Source organism: Pezoporus occidentalis, unplaced genomic scaffold (genome assembly GCF_034315485.1).
Source record: "Pezoporus occidentalis ecotype Australia unplaced genomic scaffold, CSIRO_AGI_Poc_V1 ctg285, whole genome shotgun sequence".
NCBI lineage: Eukaryota > Metazoa > Chordata > Aves > Psittaciformes > Psittacidae > Pezoporus > Pezoporus occidentalis.
This window is the reverse complement of record NW_026914774.1, coordinates 378970-400830: the sequence shown is the minus strand read 5'-3', so window position 1 is coordinate 400830 and position 21861 is coordinate 378970. Positions and strand designations below refer to the sequence as shown.

Here is a 21861-nt window from a genome sequence, read left to right as displayed (position 1 = left end):
ATTTCCTAACATATATAATATTTTTCACTGCATTATGTCTAGAAACCTTTGTAATTTAGCACCTGAAACACATCTCTCACTCTCCAAAGAGCAACTTGGAGAGAAAGAAATTCAGGCAAAGCCTTAAGGGGTTGAAGAAAATGGACTCCTGCTGCAGCTGCACACTTGCACACATCTGGTGCAATTGAAATTTAAGAGCTGAATACATCCATGTCTGACCATAGTACAGTCCAAACATTATTGTTGACACTGGTTTTCTTTTGGATAGGCACACTGGCAGAGTCACTAGCATGTGAAGCCTTGTCAGCTCTCTAATCTAATAGACTGTTCTTGCCCAGACCATTGTGTGTCAGTATTTTGTGTACCAAATGTAGCCAGATTTAATAATCAGCCATTTTCCTGTCTTCTGCCAAACTTTTTTCCTTTTTGTCACAATCTAATGTTTTGAGTCAAAATCTGCTATGGTAACAAATTATATACATATTAAAAAATGAAAATAAAGAGTCACAGAAGGTAACGAGAGTTCAAAGTAATGTCATCTGAGTTTTTTTAAAGACTTCAATTCAGCCCTGTTTTAAAACTGATTTTACTTCTGTTATGTATTGTGAAAAGATTACTAAGACTGTGGCTCTGTATATGTAAAATTGTGAAAGTCTTCCCTTGTACAGGTCTCATTTTGATCTATTTGCTTTTTAGTTACCAAACAGTAATTTGTGGAGCTTTCTGGATTGTATTTTTCTTACTTGGGAATGCTTGGACTGTTTGAGCTAGGACCTGTTGAGGCTATTTATGCTTATTTCTAGTGACTATATCAATCATATAAAATATGTTACCAGGATGTTTTTTCCTTATTATTATTGCATCTTTTAAAAGGGCCCTTCACTTGCCTTGCTAGTGGCATGAGTTGCTGCTGTCATGTACTGGGTTAGTGGTGCTGAGGACAGGGATACCTTAGAGGAGGATCTCTAGAGAGTTGCCTGCCTGGTGAACACCAGCACCAGCAGGAGAGGAGCTGAGTCACTGGGATCATTCCCATTGGAATGGGATCACTCAGTTTCTTTGTGATTTTAATAATTAGTAGGCTTTTTCTTATTCTATGCTGATTTGAATCTTGCACTGGAGTACCACAGCTTGAGTGAAACTTAAACACTTCTGAAACTAAAACCTGGATTAGGGTTCCAGGGTTAGGTAGGTGTTTGCAACTTGCTGTTGGTTGCATGAAGCACAAATAGAGGCATACTTGTCCAAGTTGTCAACCATTTTGATCATTGTATCCCAAGATGGAGCAGTTTCTGCCTCTTGTTACATGAAATGAAGTATGCCATCCAGGTCTGGTGTCTGCTGGTACATGGGTTCTCCATGATTTTATATGATACAATTGCAAATTGCACATACGGTTTTTCCTCTCCCTATACCATTGCTGCACTAAAGTGGGGACAAATCTGTAGCAATGGTCAGAGTTGCTTATCCAAATTATCAGTTAGTTAGTGGTTAAGTAATTTGTCCTTTGAGTTCATTCCTCTTAGTAATTTAATTACAAGATTTGTATAAGTATCAGCAATGATTGAGTGCCTTTAACAAAAAGACTGGAGCCTAAAATAAATGTAAAGTTTGGTGCCATACCAAGCTGCCACAGTCTAGTTCCTCCACAGGTTGCAACGTTCTCTGGTCTGTACTTAGTCTGTTCCTAATTGTGTGTTGGGGAGCTTTCCCAGAGATGTGTTTTGACATGATCCCAGCATTCACCGGAACTACTTGAGTTTTGGGACTTCCCTGGATGATTAGTGCATCTTGGTGAACAATGGTCTAAGCAAGTCATTACATTGTAGTGTATCCTCCTCCCTCTCTGTGCTTACTCCCAGCTTCTGGAGAGCTGATTAGAGGCTTGGCAGGAACTGTATGGCTATGCTCTAGATATGCTTTGGATACATTACTGTCACAGTTGAGGTATTGTAAAAGCCATGCTGTTCCCATCTTTATCCTAGTAAGGTACCTTTTTCCACTGTGCAGTGTCTATGGCTAATTACATGGCAATTGCATCGTGTCACCAGCCACCCACAAGTCATTGTCACCTCCTTGGGGATGCAGATGAAAAAGGAAAGACAGAATTTTCTTTCTTCAGTCCAGTGATTTAGCTTGCCTCTTTTGTTTTTAATCCTCTGCTCCTTCAGGTAATAAAGCCAGATAGTTGTGACAAAGAAACAGAAGCTACACATGAATCAAATGTCCCTGAGGATATGTTGGGCACTTGCATTCCTCAAGAGGCAGCAAAAGGTGATGCTAGAAGTCCGGATGTCATTATAGAAGCTCAGTTTGATGATAATGATGCAGAGCATGGACAAGACCACTTGCAGAATATGTTGACAGATGACATTAAGAAACTCTTCCTGGATACTGGTGAAAAGGGTGAGTAGATCAGACTGCTGATTTAAACCTTTGTTTGAGCAAATTATTGAAGTATTACTTTGTTGTCTTGCTTTGCTGCAGGATACAAAATATAGGCATAAAAGCTCAATGCCTTATCACTCCTATCCCTTTCTGATAAACGGCCTTCATAGTTTTAAATGGGTATTAAGGACTGTGTTTTGTTTGAAGCAAAGTTAATCTGTGAAACAGAAGTCACACCTTTAGATTTTGCAGATCTCAGGGCTGTCTGGGGACTGCTGGTTGCTGTTTAATTCAAGATGCTGCTCTGGCAGTTTCCTTCATTGCAGCTTGGCTGACCAATCTGTATGTCTCAGTTTGGGGATAAGAATATATTTCCTTGGGGGCAGTTAGATTTGTTGCTGTTTTCAAACAGTTGAGTTATGAGCAACTTGAAGATTTGGTCCATTTATAAAGAAAATTGCACTAAAACCTAAAGCCAATTATGCAATCTGTTTGGAAGGCAAACCTATTTTATTCTGAATCTGAATTCCATCCAAACCATCAAGTGTTGCTTAGGGCAAAATAAAATCGGCTACCTTGTCCCAAACTGTGCTTATGCTGCTCTTTGCAAGTCCTTTCTAGTACTAAATCCCTTCCTGAAGAGCTGTGTGTTGAAAGGATTCTGACAACTGGCACATTTAATATGTGCCTTCAGCTGCTGGTGAAGAATTTGCCAGGACAGATATTCTGGTGCATTCTTGATGTCTGCCCTAGTTGTCCAAAAAAGGTGCAGTAACTTGGGACAGAAGTACTTGTTGATCTCTGACAAATCTTGGTGGTGTTTGTAAAGCTGTTCTACAAATACCTTGTGTTTTCCTGAGATTGCTTTTGAAGATGCACAGATCTCTGTTCATACTGATGCTAGACTTCCATTTTTCACACCTATCTTTAATAAAACTGGAAATAAAATTTGAGTGGAAGTGGTGTAGTTTTTATGCCAAAACATTGGTTTCAGCTAATGAAGGCAGCTGCCACCGCACCAGCTTGTGGTGCTATTTCCTTCTGGGTGCTTCCACTGTCTTTGAGTTACTGCCAATGTGTGTGAATTAACTTTTATCTTAGAATCACAGAATCATAGAATAGTTAGGGTTGGAAAGGACCTTAAGATCATTCAGTTCCAACCCCCCCACCATGGGCAGGGACACCTCACACTAAACCATGCCACCCAAGGCTCTGTCCAGCCTGGCCTTGAACACCTCCAGGGATGGAGCATTCACAACTTCCCTGGACAACCCATTCCAGTGCCTCACCACCCTTATGGTAAAGAACTTCTTCCTTATATCCAATCTAAACTTCCCCTGTTTAAGTTTGAACCTGTTACTCCTTGTCCTGTCACTACAGTCCCTAATGAAGAGTCCCTCCCCAGCATCAGGCCCCCTTCAGATACTGGAAGGCTGCTATGAGGTCTCCATGCAGCCTTCTCTTCTCCAGGATGAACAGCCCCAACTTTTCTCAGCCTATCTTCATATGGGAGGTGCTTCAGTCCCCTAATAATCCTCATGGCCTCCTCTGGACTTGTTGCAACAGTTCCATGTCCTTTTTATGTTGAGGACACCAGAACTGCACGCAGTACTCCAAGTGAGGTCTCAGGATAGCAGAGTAGAGGGGCAGGATCCTTCAACCTGCTGGTCACACTCCTTTTGATGCAGCCCAGGATAGGGTTGGCTTTCTGTGCTACAAGTGCATACTGCTGCCTTATGTTCAGTTTCTCATCGATCAACACCCCCAAGTCCTTCTCCGCAGGGCTGCTCTGAATCTCTTCTCTGCCCAAGGGATCTTGTTCTATTGCTTTCCAGCGTGGGGCTTGATTTGGGAGTTACCCATTTGTTATTAACCTCAGCTTTTTTGTAGTGTTGGACACTGTTATAGCTGCACACTGCTGAGCTGCCACTTTAACTTGACAGTTCTCCTAAAATGCTCCTAGTTACATGTTGTGTCTGATAGCAGTTCCAAATTAAAAGTCTGAGAAATACATTCTAGTTTGACACCACTATTTAAAATAAATGTAGTCTTGAGCCAGTATTTTACTTGACTTGTATGACTGTGCTTTAGTGTTAAAGGCTTGATGAGAGTTGCTTGGTGCATTGTAGATACTTGAGATGCTCTGGAGTGACCTGTGTTGGAGTTTATCTAGTTATCTCTTAAAATGTATGACATCTGAGTGTTTTTTGCCATTTAATTCTATCTTTGGAGAATATTTGTAGGACAAATGTTAGATCAGCATATTGTCTACACAGTTGAAATCCAACCTACTTTTCCATTACAGTTGCCTAAACCAGCTGCTTTCTTTTGTTTTCAAGGCCTTTCTGTGTTCATCCTTAAAAAGCCTTGTGGCTGGTGTGGATGTTAGATTTCTGCTGAGTTTGATTTTTTGCTATCACCTCTTTTAATAGTTGCTTCAGCTTCTTTAGCTATATAACCCATATGGACTTCTCTCTGGTTTCTTCTTGCTCTGCTTTTTAATGCCCTTCTTTTTTTATACATATAAAGTTTACGATGCTTCTTTTTCAAAAGGTGTTTTTGAGCAGTTGATGATTGCTTTGGCTTGTTTCCTGTCTTTCGTGCAATTTTTCATATCATCACTTACCCAGTTTTTAAGTCTTGCCTGGAAAATAGCTATCGTTATTCTAGCATCAGTGATAACTGTCATGAAAAAAGAAAAGTTCTTGCCAAATTCAGCCTCCACAGGTGTGGCTCAAAATGCTTTTAAAAGGTCTAAACATATGCTTTTTCAAGGTAGACCTTAGCCTTAGAGGATAATATCCTCTGGGCTTTCTAAAGCCATCCACTTTAATTTGGTACCAGCATGGGGAGGAAGAGTGCTTTGCAGGGTTGGTGAGTGGATGTGCCCTTCGCTATGTGTAATGTGGGCATTCCCTGGGAGGGCTGCTTTGGCTGATGCTGCCTGTTGAGTTTTCCTTTCAAGCTAACTGTACATGAGTCTTCTTTTATGTTACATCCCTTCTGCTGGGAATAACTATTGCAGCAAAACACAGAGTTTGATGGGAGATGAAATCACATGGGGGGATTTGTTGCTGACCCACCAAAACCAGTGTTGTAGTTACTTTCCCTGAGAGCATGGCTTTGTGGGGTTTATTACACAGACTCATTGCGTGGCCTCATGCACAGAAGGGAGCAGAAGAAATAATTTGTGTCTGGTGCAACATGAATGAGCACTTGTGATAGGCTTTCTTCTTTTTTTTCCTAATGTTGGGAAGACTGAATGCTTCAAGCTGGACAAAGATGCCATCAAGGGTACCATATTTAATAAAATAAAATCAAGAAATAGCCTATCATGTTCTAATGGGCACTTTATGTATGTATGCGTGTATGTACATGCATACAGGTATATGTGCATATGTATAAAAAAGATACATATATATCCAAACTAAACAAAAACCCCACCAGATTTCTGGAGGTAAAAAATATCCATAGCTACTCTAATAGAATCAGATGTAAATTTTACTAATTCTAGGGCAAAATAACAAAGACATGTTGAGATGGTGCTCAAATCTTTGTGTGTGTACACAAGCTCTGCAGATTGCTGCCTTTCTGTTGCAAGACTGCTTTTGTCCTTTCTAACAGAGAAGTAGAATTATGCAATATCTCTGTTACTGGCTCATTTGTTCTGCTGCTGCTGATCAGAATGAACCATGAAGAACAAAAGTAGATGTGTCATTCAAATAAGAGCACTCTGGGTCACGCTGGGAGCTCTGGCTGTTTTGATGTCTTTTCTACCCTGGCCTGTGTCCCATCTCTTGTTGTGGCTCTGTTCCTCTTCAGAGCACAGTCACCCCCTCCATCTCTGCTTACATGCTGGGGCAAAGAATTTGAAGTTGGCCCTTGCTGTCAGAAGCTCTGAAGCATGAAACATTGTGTTCACTGATTATGGTCCAGATTTGGGTGGACTGAATTTCCCTGAAGTCATTGTAATTTGGGCTTCCTATGCCTCTGTGGGGCTTAAAGCAAACTGGTTGAAATTGTTATGCATGGGACTGCAGGCTGAGCCTTTGTTGTTAGACCTGTCTTCACCAAGTGATGCAGTTGAGAGCTGTGCTTCCTGCCTTTCTCTACCTAAGACCCCAGAAGGGATGGGATAAACAAAAGGGAAGTCTGTAGAGGTGGAGAAACCATCACATTCAGCCTAATTCTCAACCCATGACTTTCTGAAAGATTCTGTGCTCATAAAAGTGCGTCAGCCTTGCTTCGCTCAAGGATATTTAAATAAAAGTTCGTAACTGATGTCACTCTGACAGAAGCTGCCCTGGTCAAATGAGTTTGCTCTGCTTTTCTGAACTTTTATTGCAGAGAAGTTGGGTTAAAGATTATCTTCAGAAAAGTCTCTGACCTAGGAAGTGATGAGCCATTTTTCTCTCCAACATGCTGTTCTACACAAAGATCAGTATTGTCCTGTTCCAAAGTTAGATTGTCTTAATGTTAAGTTTTGGTCACTGGAGGTAGGTCTTTTTTAGCAAAGTTGGAAAACTCCTCCCTCTTGCATTTTCAGCTGTATTTCCAAGGTGTAAATATCTCTACATGCTAAACAGACTTTCTCAGGTTTTTATTTCTTCACGAATACAGTAAGAATGAGCACCCTGAAGAAAGTTTCTCAGCTCTCCTTCTAGTGTCCTTCAAACCCTCTCTGGGGTTTCTATGCTCTGTTGAAATCCAGGCAAAGAGCACAGCAGTAGCATCCTGGCACTGGCCTAACAATACTGTGTACACAGAAAGATTAATTCTCTGTAGTGCTTGGTACTGCCAGGCAAGTCCTTTGTCTTTTACCCTGAACTCTCAACTTATTCTGTGTCACTGCTATCCAGGAAAGACATCCACCAGTCAACATGACCTTTGCCAGGTCTGGAATTCTTTTCCTTAATCCTCATTCAGATTAACTGCTGCAACAGAGGTAGTGTAACTTTTATCACTTAGTACTGAGCTGCAATACCATATTTCTGTAAATTGTCAATTCAATAGAAGGATTTTCCTTATACTGCATTTCAATATGTAATAAAAACTTCTCTGTATCCTCTCAACCTAGGAAAAGTGCAAAATGTTCTGTACAGAACACTTTACAATGCTGTTTCTCTACACAGACTTACATGTCACATGGGTTTCATACAAATGCGAGCCGTCTCTTTTTAAATATTGCAGTCAGATTACTCTGGTAAAGAAATGTCAGCAATTGGACAGTAGCAGCTACTTGTACACTTGAGGATGGCAGCTGTGCTCATAAAAGTGCCTCAGCCTTTCTTAGCAAAAAGTCAAATAAAAGTTTGTAAAACTGCGTCACTGTGTTGGAAGCTATCCTTTCCAAACTAGTTTGTTCAGCCTTTTTTAACTCTTCTCACAAGAGATCTTACTTTACCAGTTACACAAAATATCTTGCTTCCCACCGGGTGGCTCACAGAAGTCAACAAGTTGATGGACTGGCTGCCCTGGCAGCAGTCAGATAGTTGCGTTTGTTCAGGATTTCCACTTACACCTACAGTTCTGCAAATCAGAGTTTGAATATGTGGATGTCCGAGGCTTGCTCGCTGCCTTGACTTAATGATATTTGGCTAGAAATAGCTCATTTACCGGCAGAGTAAACTGACAGCTAACTCAGCCAGTTGTGTGCTGGGAAATCGAATTGAATAGCTGATGTTTAACAGGTACAGTCAACAGAATTTAGGTTGGAGCTGCTGTAGAACTTGCTCCTGTCTCCCTGTCTGTTCAGCATTGGCCAGGTGGATGCTGGTCAGTCTCTTTTCAAGTCAAATGATAGTGTCAGTCTAGTAGTCCTGATAAGGTAAGAAATTACAATGTAGGATTGCTTGGTGTCAACACTGCTACTGACTGAAGTCTTTTGTTGACTATACTGGGATTGCTTGCCTCAACAGAAGTGGTGGCATTTGATAACTTCACTGCAGTTGTGTGATAATGCATTAAGCCATTCTTTTCTCAAGATGATGCTCTGCAGTAGTACTTAGGCTTTTGGATCCTTCTAGCAGAGTATAAGAATTAATTTATAATCTAGAGTTTAGTCTCTGTTTTGCACTTCTGCACCTTCTCATGTACTTTCATGACCCTTCTTGTGCTTATGTGTCCTCTCTCTCTCCTTTTAAGCTTGACAAGTCATCTGCCTGTCTTCCTCTGGCACTTGGAGTCCTTCTGCACCTAGCAGTGTCTCACATTGGCGTGTGCAATTCAGAAAGATATTACTACTATTCCTTGGCCAAGGCTGGTAGGGAAAGGATGATGGTGACAAGAATCTGGACCGTGTGCTGTTCCCCTGCTCTGCTCAGGCTTCCCCTTCTTTCAGTTTAGCTGCCATGAAATCTCTGACAAATTTGGATCCCACCAACGTCACTGGCTGCTGGAAGGAATAAATGTTCTTCTGCCTCCTCTTCAGAGGCTCTCATTTACTCTGAGTGCTTTTAAGGAGTCTTCACGCTTTTTTTCTAGCCTGAAGCCTTCTGGAGATGGATCGACTTCACTGCATAGCTGTTAACATTTCTAGGCCACAGCAGAGTAAAAGCTCACTAGGAAGTCTTCTCAGTTACACAGCTTTTAATAGAAATCCTTGAGGTGGAACTGTCAAAAATCAGATCAGTTTCACTCTGCTGAAGCCTGGAAAAGCAGCAGAGAAACTGGAGCTGTCTCAGCTGCTTGAGATAGCTCTGTATTAGTTTATCCTAAGTTCATGTTTGTGGGTCTCTGAATCTAGTTCTTTTGGTTGTTGCTATAACTCTTCTTAAATGAGAGCATAGATTTCTTGAAGAGTAAACAGTACAACAACTTGAGAAAAATGTTCTACTGGTATTGAACAGGTTGGGCTTTACGGTTGCATTGATTAAATGCTACAAGCTGAATAAATTCCAGTTATTCTGTTGTTCCACAGCAGAAGTCTGCAGTGGAAGTTAACACTGGGAAAGCTGCTTATGCTGTTCTTCCCTAGTAAGTTATCTTTACTCCCAAATGACTTCTTGAGTAAGGCAAAAAAAAACCCAAACAACTTGTGCCATTAGGTAACAGGAACTAGATTAAGTTCAGCATATTACCATCTGTTCCTGAATTCACCTGTGTTTCTCCTTTGAGTTACAAGTTTAGGTCAAGTGAGAGGGCATGATGCTGAGAATGAATGGTGGGTGTAAAGACAAACAGAGTACGGTCATTGTTAGCAGCAAAGTTTCCAGGATGAATCAGACCAGGATTCATTCAGCTAACATATTTTCCATGCAATAGTAAAATTGAACACATACACACTTTAGTAACAGATGCATGGACAGGAAGGAAGAACATTAAATAGGCAAAATAATGGAAAAAAATTGGTAACATTTAATTTTACTTGCCATTAATACAATAAAACTGTATTTATATAGACTGCAACATTACCTGATTTTTTGGAAGTTTAATTCTATCACAATAAAGCTTCCACCCCCCCCGTTGATTGGCAGCTTCTCAAGTACATGAGAGTGTCAGGAGTCCTGAGTACCTGTGCTCTGTTTGTAGTAATGTTATGTGGCTACTGAGCTACAGTTTGATCTGTTGGACTAGATAGCAGCTTCCCCAGATGGTGTTGAATCTTTGTTGTGGAACAGCCTTGGAGGGTTCTAAAGGAAAAGTGACACTCCAGTCTCGTCATTCTGCCATATCCTTAGTCGTGGAGATGGCTAAATGTAAGTAAATAATTTAGATGCTTGGCTATGTTACATGAGTAAGGAAGCCAGGTATACTCACCTCTTCACATTGTTGTTTGTTGTTGCACATGCTTGTCTCTGTGCTGTATGCATCCATTATTATGCTTTTCCTCTCCCTCTCTGGGTGAGACTCCTCCCATCTGTGCATCTTCAAAAATCTTCTTGCTTATTATCTGAGTCTCCTTGTCCTCATCCTCAGTGTGCTGTTGGGCACACAGGTGTGTGAGTTCAGGTGCTCAGACATGAGCAGCTGTGGCATGGCGAGTCTGCTTAAATGAGTATTCAAAATAAACATCTCTAATGAAGCTAGTCCAGTTCAGTAGACGCACAGCTCTGCAATGAGATAACTCAGGTTGTCTCATTGCTGTATGGTTTGGAGCAGCTTTGCTTCTTACTTGCTGAGTCCTCTTGCATTGTACACGGGAGCTGTCAGGCTGAGTTTGGACAGGCTGCTTGCATGTGTTAAATTCCAAAACTGTTGGCTAAACAGTCTCATCACAGTGAACTACTTGTCTTCCCTCCATCGCACGTGGAAAGTTCTATGTGTGAAGATATTAATACTCACAAAGTACTGTTTCTTGAATGATATTTTGCTGAGCAAGCCTTCTTGTAGCCCATTTAAAATAAATTTCAGTTTTGCATAGTGCCTGGTACCAAGTGAAATGGCACTTTTTCCCTACTCTCTTCCCTCTTGTCTAAGGAGGAGAGGCTCTTTACTCTGCTAGGTGAGACTTCAGAAAGTTCACTTGGACCTCTGTACTTCTGACTGCAGGGCAGAGAAATCTGTTAAGATCAGAAGCTTCTACCTCTGTAGGCACTGAAATAAGTTTGTAGGAACTGAGATCCTTCATGTAAGGACAGGTGTTTCTAAGAAACCAGATCCCTTTGCTTTGATCCTCAGAAAGTTAGTTTTGCTTTGCTTGGTAAAGGGAAGACCAAGTATGATGTGAACTACTGGTTCCTACCAGCAGTTTGTGTTCTGGAGGAAAAATCTATTCTGTGCCAATAATCATCAGTAGCTGAATATGAAGAGCCCTTGTACTGTCTTCTAAACAGCAACATGTTTCCTTCTCGTTATCCCTAAAAATGAAGGCTGTAGTAGGATAGTGTAATAACCCAGGGCAAATCTGTCTATGCATCTGAATGTATCACTTTTTGGTTGAAGGGAGTTTTCATTTCCGTATGTTTCTTGTATTAATATAAACAGAACTTCCAAAAACACATCCTTTTTGAATGTGGCACAATCCTTGAGATGTATATAACAAATTGGTTTTTTTTACACCGCTTTCCATGTGTGTTTGGTGCTAAAACGTAATATGCTGAAAACTGTTTATTGAAGTAGATATCAGAAAACATAAGTGTTGCTTGCTTCAGTAGTAAGTAGGAGAGTTTGCTATTGAAGGGTTTACAGGTGTGTTGGTATCTGAGCACTAAGCTTAAGAGACATATTTTCTGTTTTAAAAGCTTAATATCAATAATGTCTTCTGATGGGATTCTTAGATATGCCGGCTAACTTCTTGAGTAGTTTTTCTTTTTCCTAGCTGAAATAGGAAACATCGAACATATTTTTTAAAAAACCTTGGGTTTTTCCATCCAGGGAGGGAGATTTTTTTCCAGTGAGTTGTTTCTGAGATCTGAAACTGCGATATATTTTCATTTGCTAGTGGATATTGCATCTTTAATTGTATTCCTTTTGGACAGGATTGCAAATTTCCACAGTGACCAATGCAAACGTAGTGAAAATAATTTTGGATCTGTCACAAGTAATCAGAACTGTAGTATGATGACTTGTGGTCCACTTTGGCCACCTTTTAATGTCATGATAATTTAATTGTAAAAATAAATTTGGGGGGCTTTAAAAAAAAAGTTCGACTTAGGAATGCCCATTGGGCAAATCTAAGTGTGTATTGAACCTGCCTAAATTGATCTGTTACAGAGGGAGGCAGATTCCAAGTGTCCTGGATCTACTTTGTTGCTAATAACATAACTAATTTGAATTGCTTTTTGTATCTAGTGCCTAATTTTATTTTTTTTTTTTCCTTTTTTTAAAGTAAGACTTACAGTTTTGGTTTGTCAGATAATTGCTGAAAGGAAAACACGGAGATTTTAATGCAGTTTCACTGGATCCTAGTTGCTGAAGTGTGTTTTCACTGTAAGATAAGCTGATGAAGTACTGCCCAAGCTAACATAGTAAATCTTTCTCAGAAAACATGTCTTTGCCCAGGGTGGAAATATTGAATGGTCATTGGATAATGACTGCAGTAAAGGGGTCAGAATAATTCATTTTTTGTTTGGCATAATACAGGGAGTTTCTTCCTACCTCCCCTGCTCAAAATCCTGCTCCTCTCTCAAGTTAACTCTCCTTTAGGATTGCCTCCGTGGCTCTGCTGTGGGAGATGTTTTCCTCCCAGTTGGGATCTTCTAGACAACCAGTCACCGGTGGGACCCTGATACCTCCTCTTTCTGTCCACACACCAAGATCCAACTTCTTTGGAGAGAAGGGGAATGTGCCATGGAGGAGAGGGACTGCCACAAGTGCATTTGGGGGAGTTGGGTACCAGACTCTTGTGGCATATTATTGCTGTTGAGACTGAGGTTTCTGTGCAGTAAGGTGACAATTGAGCCAGGTGGACATTGGATCTAGGTAGTTGCCCTTTCTGAGCAGGAGGATTTCTCACAGGGATCCCTCATTGCCGGTGCTCTGCTATTGTACACCTCCAAGCATTAGATATAACCCCAGTACTGAAAAAATTTAGACTTCAACAGGAGCAGCTACAAGCTATAGAGAAGTCCATATTTCTTGGCCCCAGGAGTAGAGTTCTTTGTGTTTCTTCTTCCCTGTCCCTTGTTTCAGGAGAGTTCCACATTTGTAAGTGACCTTTTAGGTACTGATGTTGATTAAGAAAGACAGGTAAGAATAAGCAGATGGCTAGGATTTACTTCTTTTTTTTTCTTTCTGTTGATGGTATAGTTGTAGGTCCCAGGGTCTGTAAGTTGGACTCTCCAATAGAACAGAATTCCAGCAATGCTGGAATTGGAGAAACCCCTGAAGAAGATGCTCTCCAGCTAGCCAAAAGCTCCTGGTTTGTGTTGGCTGTGAAGGAAAAAAAGCACGTTCTACCATATCCCACAGTGAGAATTTAGATATTTTCTGTTACCTGTATTGGGTTCACATGGGGCTCAGCTTCAGCAGGATGGGGGAAAATGCTCCAGCCCTGCATGTTCTTCATCCCAGGCAAAGGAAGTCCTGGTCACCCATTTATTGTGCTCCCTGTGACGGCTCCCTCCTGTGCTTCTGTGCTTTCACATGAATGAATGCCATACCTCCTGAGGACATCAATGCTGGCTCCTTTTTTGACAGGAAAAGCTGCTTCAGTGTAGAAATGCAAATGACTTTTTGGAGAAATGGGAATTGGAAGGATAAGTGGAAAGAAAGCAGTTCTAACAAGGGCTCCTGGTGCTTTTCTCATTCTCACCTGCTGGACCTTGAGTCACTGCTGTTGTTCTGTGTTGAGAAAGCAGCAAATGCAGCTCTTGTTTTTTTTCCCCAGACACGTTTAGATCTGATTTCTATCCAGTGTGTGTGCCATGCAGTGAGGAAGGTTCACTCCAGTAAAGCCCTGGGCTTGAGGTAGTTGTGCTTAAAGACATGGCATTTTAAAGGCTACCAACGTCCCCTTGTCCTCTGCCCTGCCAGTGTTTCTTTGAACTAGCTTGTCATCTTCTTTATCCTAGCTGTCTTTATGGCTGGCACACTGTAAACCTATGACTATTAAACGATGGCTTTAAAATTTGTAGGAAAACAGAATGGCTTCTTGCTTTTGTTCTTTGCTTGCCTGATATGACCTTTAGCCAGAAAAGACCTTAGAGGAGCTAAAGAAATGAGATAATTATGACGTTTTAATAGTGGGGATATCCAAGTTATCAGAGCAACTTTTTTCCCCATTTTGTTGCCATAAAACTGGTTATTTTATCCCTTAGTAACCCTGTTTACATCAAATCTGTGTTCGTATCAGTAAGAGAAGTAAAAAAAACAAATGGCTTGCTGCTGCTACTACTGCTGCTTTTTTTAGGAAAGTAGGTTAAACCCCTGAATGTCTGTCCTTTCTCCTCTCAGCATTCCTACTAACAAGTCAGTAAAGATAAAACCAAAGTCACTTAGATTCTTCTGAAAAATATAATCTACGGGGAGAGGCAAATTCTGAAGATCTTTCTATCAGAAGGCAAAGCTGGGGATAATTAGTGCCATATGAGAACCAGCGTTTGTCATTAGAGCGATAGCTGTCATTGGCTGCTGGGGTAACTTTGCCTGAAGGCACCCAAGGCCATCCACAGTGGCAGGACCATCTGTGAATGCGCCCTGGTGATGGTGGTGCACAGCCGTTTCCCTCAGGGCAAGCTGCTGCCCCTTCACAGCACCACACCCCCCCCCAAACCCACAACCCTGGCTTCCCCCAAGCACCCTGCCTCAGCACCCAAGCATGCTTGATGCTGCCAGCAGCTGCAGCTGCCCTTCCCGCAGCCCAGCCCCCTCCATCCATCATGTCACCAGCAGCCTCCATCAAGGGTCTCTGCAGGACAGATGGGTGTCATGTGGGGACCAGGGTCTGTGAGACACCACTCTTCCCCTTGAGGCTTTCTCACATTCATGAGTGCTGTTGGCCTGCTGGAGCACAGCCTTCAGAGAGAGATTGTGGCACCAAGTGCAAGTTTCAAAGGAAGAAGCTGTCACTGTTTTCCTTGGAAGACATGAGATAAAGCAGTCTTTCTTTAAGGAAGCAAAATTCCTTTTGAATACTCAAGGCCTGATTTTAGCACATGTGTTTGAGATGGATGTGGTGCTGTACAAGTGGAAAAAGGCAGCCATCTTTTAGAAGCCTTCCAGACAAGAGCACATGGATGCTTCCATCAGAAAAATGTTGTCAGAGCAGTAAACACAGGCTCTCAGCAGAGATGCAGCTTAAGAAGGGACTGGTCCCAGCCTTCTCCATAATAAAGATTGCCTTGGATATTTGTAAACACTATATGCGTTCAGTGTGCCAGCCATCTATTGCAGATGTTCAGCCTGAAGAAGGCTCCAGGGAGACTTATAACAGCCTTCCAGTACCTAAAGGGGCCAACATGAAAGCTGGAGAGAGGCTTTTTACAAGGGTACTTAGGGGGAGGACAAAGGAGAACCATAGAATCATAGAATAGTTAGGGTTGGAAAGGACCTTAAGATCATCTAGTTCCAACGCCCTGCCATGGGCAGGGACACCTCACACTAAACCATGTCACCTAAGGCTCTGTCCAACCTGGCCTTGAACACTGCCAGGGATGGAGCATTCACAACTTCCTTGGGCAGCCCATTCCAGTGCCTCACCACCCTTACAGTAAAGAACTTCTTCCTTTTATCCAATCTAAACTTCCCCTGTTTAAGTTCGAACCCGTTAGACTTTAGGAAGAAGTTCTCTCTGAGAGTGGTGAGGCACTGGCACATGTTGCCCAGAGAAGCTGTGGCTGCTCCATCCCTGGCAGTGTTCAAGGCCGGGTCAGACAAGGCTTTGAGCAACCTGGTCTAATGGAAGGTGTCTCTGCCCATGGCAAGGGAGATTGGAACTGGATGATCCTTAAGGTCCCTTCCAGCCCAAACCATTCTGTGATTCTGTGCTTCCAAACTCAGATACCTGAATACTTTAAAATTGCAAACTAGAAATTAGTTGACAGTTGATTTAAATATTATCAGTGTCTGGTCAAGAGATTTCAGAGGGGAGGGAGCTGTTTGTCATATGTAGTGATTACTTTCATAGGACTTTTTCATAATCTTGGTCTACAGCCAGAGAGGGTCAGCTTTGTAGATATGGTTTCTGTTTCACAGATAAACATACATTTTCTAACTGTACATAATGTTTTTTTAAAGGAAATTAAATATTAAGTGATCATATGTACTTAAAGGACTACTTATATAATGTTAATGACTTTAAGAAATGACAGGAAATTCATGTAGCTGTTAGTATTAAACAATATGTTTCCCATCATTTTGTTTATTATGGCTGGTATAGTTCTACTTGTAAAGTTGGGATTTATTTTGATTTTTGTTGTTTTTCAGCAGATCTGCATGGTAGGTGAACATATCTCTGCTCTTTTTGGTAGCCTGGAGAAATAATTGCTTCATGCTTGGCTATTCTGACACTTGAGGGATCTTTTTTCTTTCACATAAGTGCTAGATGCCTCTTGTATTGTAGTTTACAGCAATATGAATTTGTCATGGAAATGTGCTACAGTAACTGTTGTGTTTGTTTGGTGCAGCAAAGGCTGTTGGCATCAGTGCTCTGCACAGAACAAAGCAAGATGATGGACCCAAGGTGAATGATCCCAGGCTCCTCCCAGATAAGTGTCTTCAAAGGACAGCCAAGGTAACTCCATGGAGACTGACAATCGAGTACATGTGGGCTCCCAAAGGCTGAAGGAGATCTGCTCTGACCTCCCTGTAGTCTCCATCTGTTGATCTTTGAATCTCATTCTCCATTTCAAAGAGAGTAATTGTCTGATCTGATAAAAATCAAAAGTCATGTTATTTTTACCAATTATATTAGTTTAAATTCCCTTTCTTTGTTACGCAGAGTTACATAGCAAGATTCAGGAAAAAGACTGGAGACTGAGTGTCAAGATATCCAAAGTTGTCAGAATTAATTCTTACAGACTTTGGAAAGGCTGCTAGTGCTGTTGGTTCAAGATTTAAGTCAATCTCTGAATGTTAAGAGACCAGAAATGGTCTACTGGGTCACCTGGGTCAGGTCTCTTCCGTGACTTGTGCTTTCCCTTGCAGCGTTTAGATTCTGGTCCCTGTTGTGGGCTGGGCTACCCTCTGGTCTTGTCCAGTATGGCAAATCCAATGCTCAGAATCAAATAGAGATGCAGCTTTTGAAATCTTCTGGAAGGACTCTTCTGTATAAGCTTATAAAATCGGCTATAATATTTCTGCTATCCAGTGATTTATTATGGTCTACAAAAAATATAGCCTGGATGAACACCTCTCTGGAACAATTATTTAGTGATATTGTAGTTTATTATTCTTTTCAAAGCCATGTTGTATAAAGGTAAAATAACCCCTAACTTCAGAAGGAACAGAGAGAAGGAGAGAACTGCCAAATTCCCCACAGCACATCCTTTCCTGTGGTTAGCATTGGATCTGCCAGTGGCACCGTTTTTGGACTGGCCTGTTCTGTGCAGAATGTCAAAATCACAGGCTGAGGATTCAAATGAAAGATTTTACAGGAGCTGCTTGTATTTTGTGGCTAATTCCCTGCATTTGGAAGCATCTGCTTCTTGTCTGGTTTTGTTCTGTAATCAAGAAAATTGCTGTAGAGAGCTAGCACTTGGAAGGCACTTAGCTATTCTATAGCCATGAGCAAGATGGCAAGGAAAATACACTGTAAATAGGTACTCAGTTAAAAAATGCACATACACACATATGCACACAGAGGGAAAGCATGATACAGGCATTGTGATTTTTCCAGATATTCTGCTGACCCTCTGCATATCTCTATTCTGTTAAAGAAAATAAGTTTCTCTGAAGGTATTAACTAGAAACCTTTGCCTCTTCCAGGTAGTCTATATTTTGGAAAAGAAGCATTCCCGAGCAGCTACAGGTTTCATCAAGCTTCTGGCAGACAAGAATAGTGAACTCTTCAAGAGGTGTGCCATGTTCTCACCTGTGGACCACAGAGTGCCCAGGATCTATGTGTCCTTGGCTGATTGCCCTCCAGACTTTGTGACCAGGCCTGAGGACTATTCAAATATACTCTTCATCTGTCGCATAGTGGACTGGAAAGAAGACAGCAACTTTGCAACAGGGTATGTGGCTGCTATTGGAAGTCAAGATGACTCAGATTCCTAGTCAGAGTGCTTGGCTTCACTTAATTTAATACATGCAATAGAGACAGGAATCTCTTAACAAGGTGCTTGTCTTGTATTTCTCTGGTATTTGGTGGATAAACTGTGATGAGGTTAAGAATAGCTCATCACTAGTTAACCTCATGGCTACATAACGTTAGTTTCTTTTGGTACTTGTTTCAGTGTGCTGGCACATCACAGCATTAATGAGCATATGGGCTTTGCTCAGAGAAGCTTGTAGTCTAGAGGGAACAGACCCAGGTACTTAGCCTGACCAGCACAAGCACCATGGGGTGCTGACAGCCTTTCAGTGTTGCCTCCCGTTGTGTAAGAGTACTACACAGTGTGTAGGCTTTTTACTTCTTCATGAGGAGAAATATCAGTAGCTGTGATACTCTTTGTTTTTTAAGCTTTTACTGATAAGAGGTAGAAGGAAGTCACAGATTTTTGTGGTTTTAAATTTTCATTGCTTCAAGGAAGGTGTTGCACTCTGTGCATTTCAGGAGGCACTGTAAAGCTGTTGCTGTCCAGAGTTCAAGTTGAAGGCATTGTCAGGAAGGAGGAGATTTTAAGCTAGGGCTACAGAAATGACCTGTGCTGGGCTGGGTTTAGATTGTAAGTGCATTTTGCCTCTCCATGAGGAAGACCCTGCAGTTTTCAGCATTTTCAGTGTTTTCTTGGGAACAGTGGCAGTGTGCCAAGCTCCCACCTGGAGTAGCCACACCATTTCCTATTGAGTGGGTCTCTATAAGAAACTGTGAATATTGATAAATCTGTTCAGTTATCTTGGGAAAACCTGAGTAGTCCTGAATAGTTGGTGATCCAGAGTAGATAACTCTGACCTATGGCAATGCTGTGCTCAAATTCTACAAGTGATGGGGATCTGGATGTAATCTGGAGCTTGTGCAGTAATGGCAGTTGGGCATAAATCCCAACTTTTCTCTTCCCCTTGCAAAGTTGTTCTGATAAGGTAGTACAGCTGATCTACAGCATCAGCTCCATGGTTTTTGGAGTCTTTAAGCTTTACTCAAACTCTTGGTAAAGCTTAAAACTTACATAAAATTTTGTTTGTTTGTTTTCTCAGAGTGTGTTAGCACAGATCATCAGCTGTAGAACTAACAGCAAACTATACTGAAGTCCCTGTTTCCCTGTCTTTAAGTTTGTTACCAGTTCTGACTGGTTTGTGTTCCTAGTAATAGCAAGTTTCATGTGTACTCTTTGAAAGCCACATGAACCATTAAGTCGCTCAGTTATTTCCTAGCTAACTCTAGTGCATGAACTGAAGTGGACTCCCTTTGAGCCCCACTTAACTAGGGGCTGGCTCTGGTGTGAACTTCACTGTGACTAAGTTTCTTACTGGCAGAGATTTTCTTTGTCTTCTTTGAATCCAGTGGAGAAAAGACTGGAGGGCGATTGTACTGTTTGTCTTCTTGTCATAAACAACCCCCCTTTTCAGCAGAAATGGGAGAAATTAAGAGGATGGGATAATGTCTTTTTTCATTGGCTAACATGTGTGTCTTTAATCTGTGCTTCTGACAACATTGTATATTCTGGTCTGGGTGTTTTGGTAGTTTCCAAGAAGTAAAGGGTGTTGTCAGGAAAGAAAATGTCCACGATTGTCTTCATACATAACTGTTTCCTCTGGTAGTTTGTTGCACTTCCGTAAGTGCCTTGTGGAGATAGGAAGCATAAAGCCTTGGTGACCCATTTTGTTTTTATAACTACATGCCTGTTTAAACACTGAAAGACAAGGGAACCTCTTGAAGGTCCCCAAAATTCCTGTTTGCTTTTGGGCTGGTTTCTAAGCTTGTTTCTAAGCTGTGTTGCTAGCTATGGCCCACCTGAAGGAGAGATGAGCAGGTGATGTGCACCTTATTGCATGCTTGATTCTTTTGAACTTCCATGTGCACCCCTAGTTCTGTCTGTAGACTTCATGATACCCCTTTGACAGCACCACCATGGTTTTGAAGGTGCCTGGACTAAAGAACCTGTAGGTCATCACTGTTCACTGTTTAAGTCTGCTGGAACTCCGACAAGGGAACATCCTGCCATTTACATCCAGTCATTTCCCCTGAATGCCTTGTATGTTTCTAGGTACTCTCCATCCTGCAACTGAATTCCCACAGGCATGTTATGCACCTTCCTTGTATTTCCTTTTCCATTGGGAAGTTCAGTGCCAGGTTTCCAAACACATTTAGTCTGATCACATAGTCTGTCTTCCAGCGACCAGTGTAGGTGGAGCAGTGGGATGCCATGGTTTGGCAGGGACACTGGCCACCCAGGGTGGTCATCTGCACAGGGACAACCTGACAGTCCCTGGAGGTCCTTTTGGGGAGGGGGGTGCGTTTCTGTGTCGTGATTGCCACCTGGTGGTCAGCAGTGAGACACTGTCCCCTCTGAAGGCCACCCTGTTACCCCAACCGTGCTGGGGAGAAGCAGGTAGGAACTAATGGCTGCATGTCCCGCTGGCAATGCCCTGAGTGTGTGCCGCTGTATTCTCTACTGCATGTGAAGTGAAGTTACTGTGGCAGTGAAATGGCAATTAACTGTACCTGCTTTAGGCAGCAGATAAATAGCTTCAAAATATTCCCCTTTTCCAGATAAATTGTATGAGTACTGCCATGTACAGTTATTGTCTGGGGACCTCATTTCAGTGATGGAGTCCAGGGCTGTTTGGAGCATCAGTCCAGATATCTCTGTGCTTTTGGATATGGTAAAGATGGAATCTCTTTGGCTCCACGCATGATGATGGATGAGACAATTAAAAAAAAAAAGTAATAGTTAAATGTCGAAGCAGTGACTCCATCTGTTTTGCATGGGGCTTGTGGCTGTTCTAACTCAGGGCCTTAGATGTTGGTCTATCGAGGTGACAAGATTTGTCACAGCATTTGCAATAAAATTAAATGTTACAGGATGTTTTTGTACTTGATCCTCTTTCCAAAACCATCAAAGTGTCTTGAATTCCTTTAATCTCTGGAATTTTATTCTGGGCTTTTTTTTAATTCACAAATGTGTTTGGGATGAGGGGGAATGACCAGGTGTACCTTAGGAGCTCAGTGTAATGCTCGAGAAAAGGTCTGATCCCTGAGCAGTGCACTATGTTGAAAAACATGTTTTTGCAGGCTGTCTCTCAGTGAAGCATGTTCCCTCAATCTAACCAGTCTTGAAGTGTGGGATGGCCCCATCTGCATGAGGAGCACCATGCTGTTCCTGTGCTCCAATGGCATGTAGCTGAAGGAAGGCAGCTCTGTGGTGTGGAGTTGGGCTGGACTGTGCTCTTGGGTGCTGGGGGTTCCCGTGACACAGCTCTCTGTCTGTGATGTTCAGCCCTGTAGCCGTCTCCACTGGGACCTTTGGGCTCTATTAAGCCTGTGCCTGGGGGCCCTTGGCCCTGAGAGCAGCCATGTGGCCTTGCTTGTCCCCCCCACCTGCTCTTGCACAGGCTTCCTCTAGCAGTGGTGGTGTATTGATGTGTAGGATGTCCTGATGCTGGAAGAAACCTTCCATGTAGGATGACTGTGGACAAGTCTGCTCCAGCAGAGACTGAATGAGGTTGTTAAGTCCCTGTGGAAGTTATTCACTCCCATCTGGGAGCCTGCCCAGCTTTCCAGAGGAAACAAGGCTTATGTAATTACGCTTTTGTCTTTTTGGAGAGTTCTTATCATGTAACATTTGAACAGGTTGGCCAGTTTCATCTGGGTTGGGGAAATGGAGAGAGCTCAAATGTTTGTAGAAATGAGTGGCTGAATAGATGGATCAGTGTCATCGTGAAGGGGAGGTGGCAGCATGAGTGTGGCTCTGCCCCAGGTGTACATGTATGGGAGGGCAAGCTCCAGTGGGCTGGCAGCTTGGGGCAGTTCATTTTGCTTGCAGCTAAGAC

General features: G+C 42.1%; 1 protein-coding gene across 3 annotated transcripts in view; it reads left to right on the top strand.

Moving 5' to 3' along the window:
- The window catches only part of DIS3L2 (DIS3 like 3'-5' exoribonuclease 2), a 199849-nt gene that overhangs the window by 59104 nt on the left and 118884 nt on the right, over positions 1–21861 (top strand). For all 3 annotated transcript variants that reach the window (XM_062625978.1, XM_062625976.1, XM_062625975.1), the window contains 3 exons: positions 2172–2406; positions 16395–16501; positions 17695–17942. In XM_062625978.1, coding sequence (XP_062481962.1) covers positions 2172–2406; positions 16395–16501; positions 17695–17942 — 590 coding nt within the window. The remainder of the gene's footprint in view (positions 1–2171; positions 2407–16394; positions 16502–17694; positions 17943–21861) is intronic.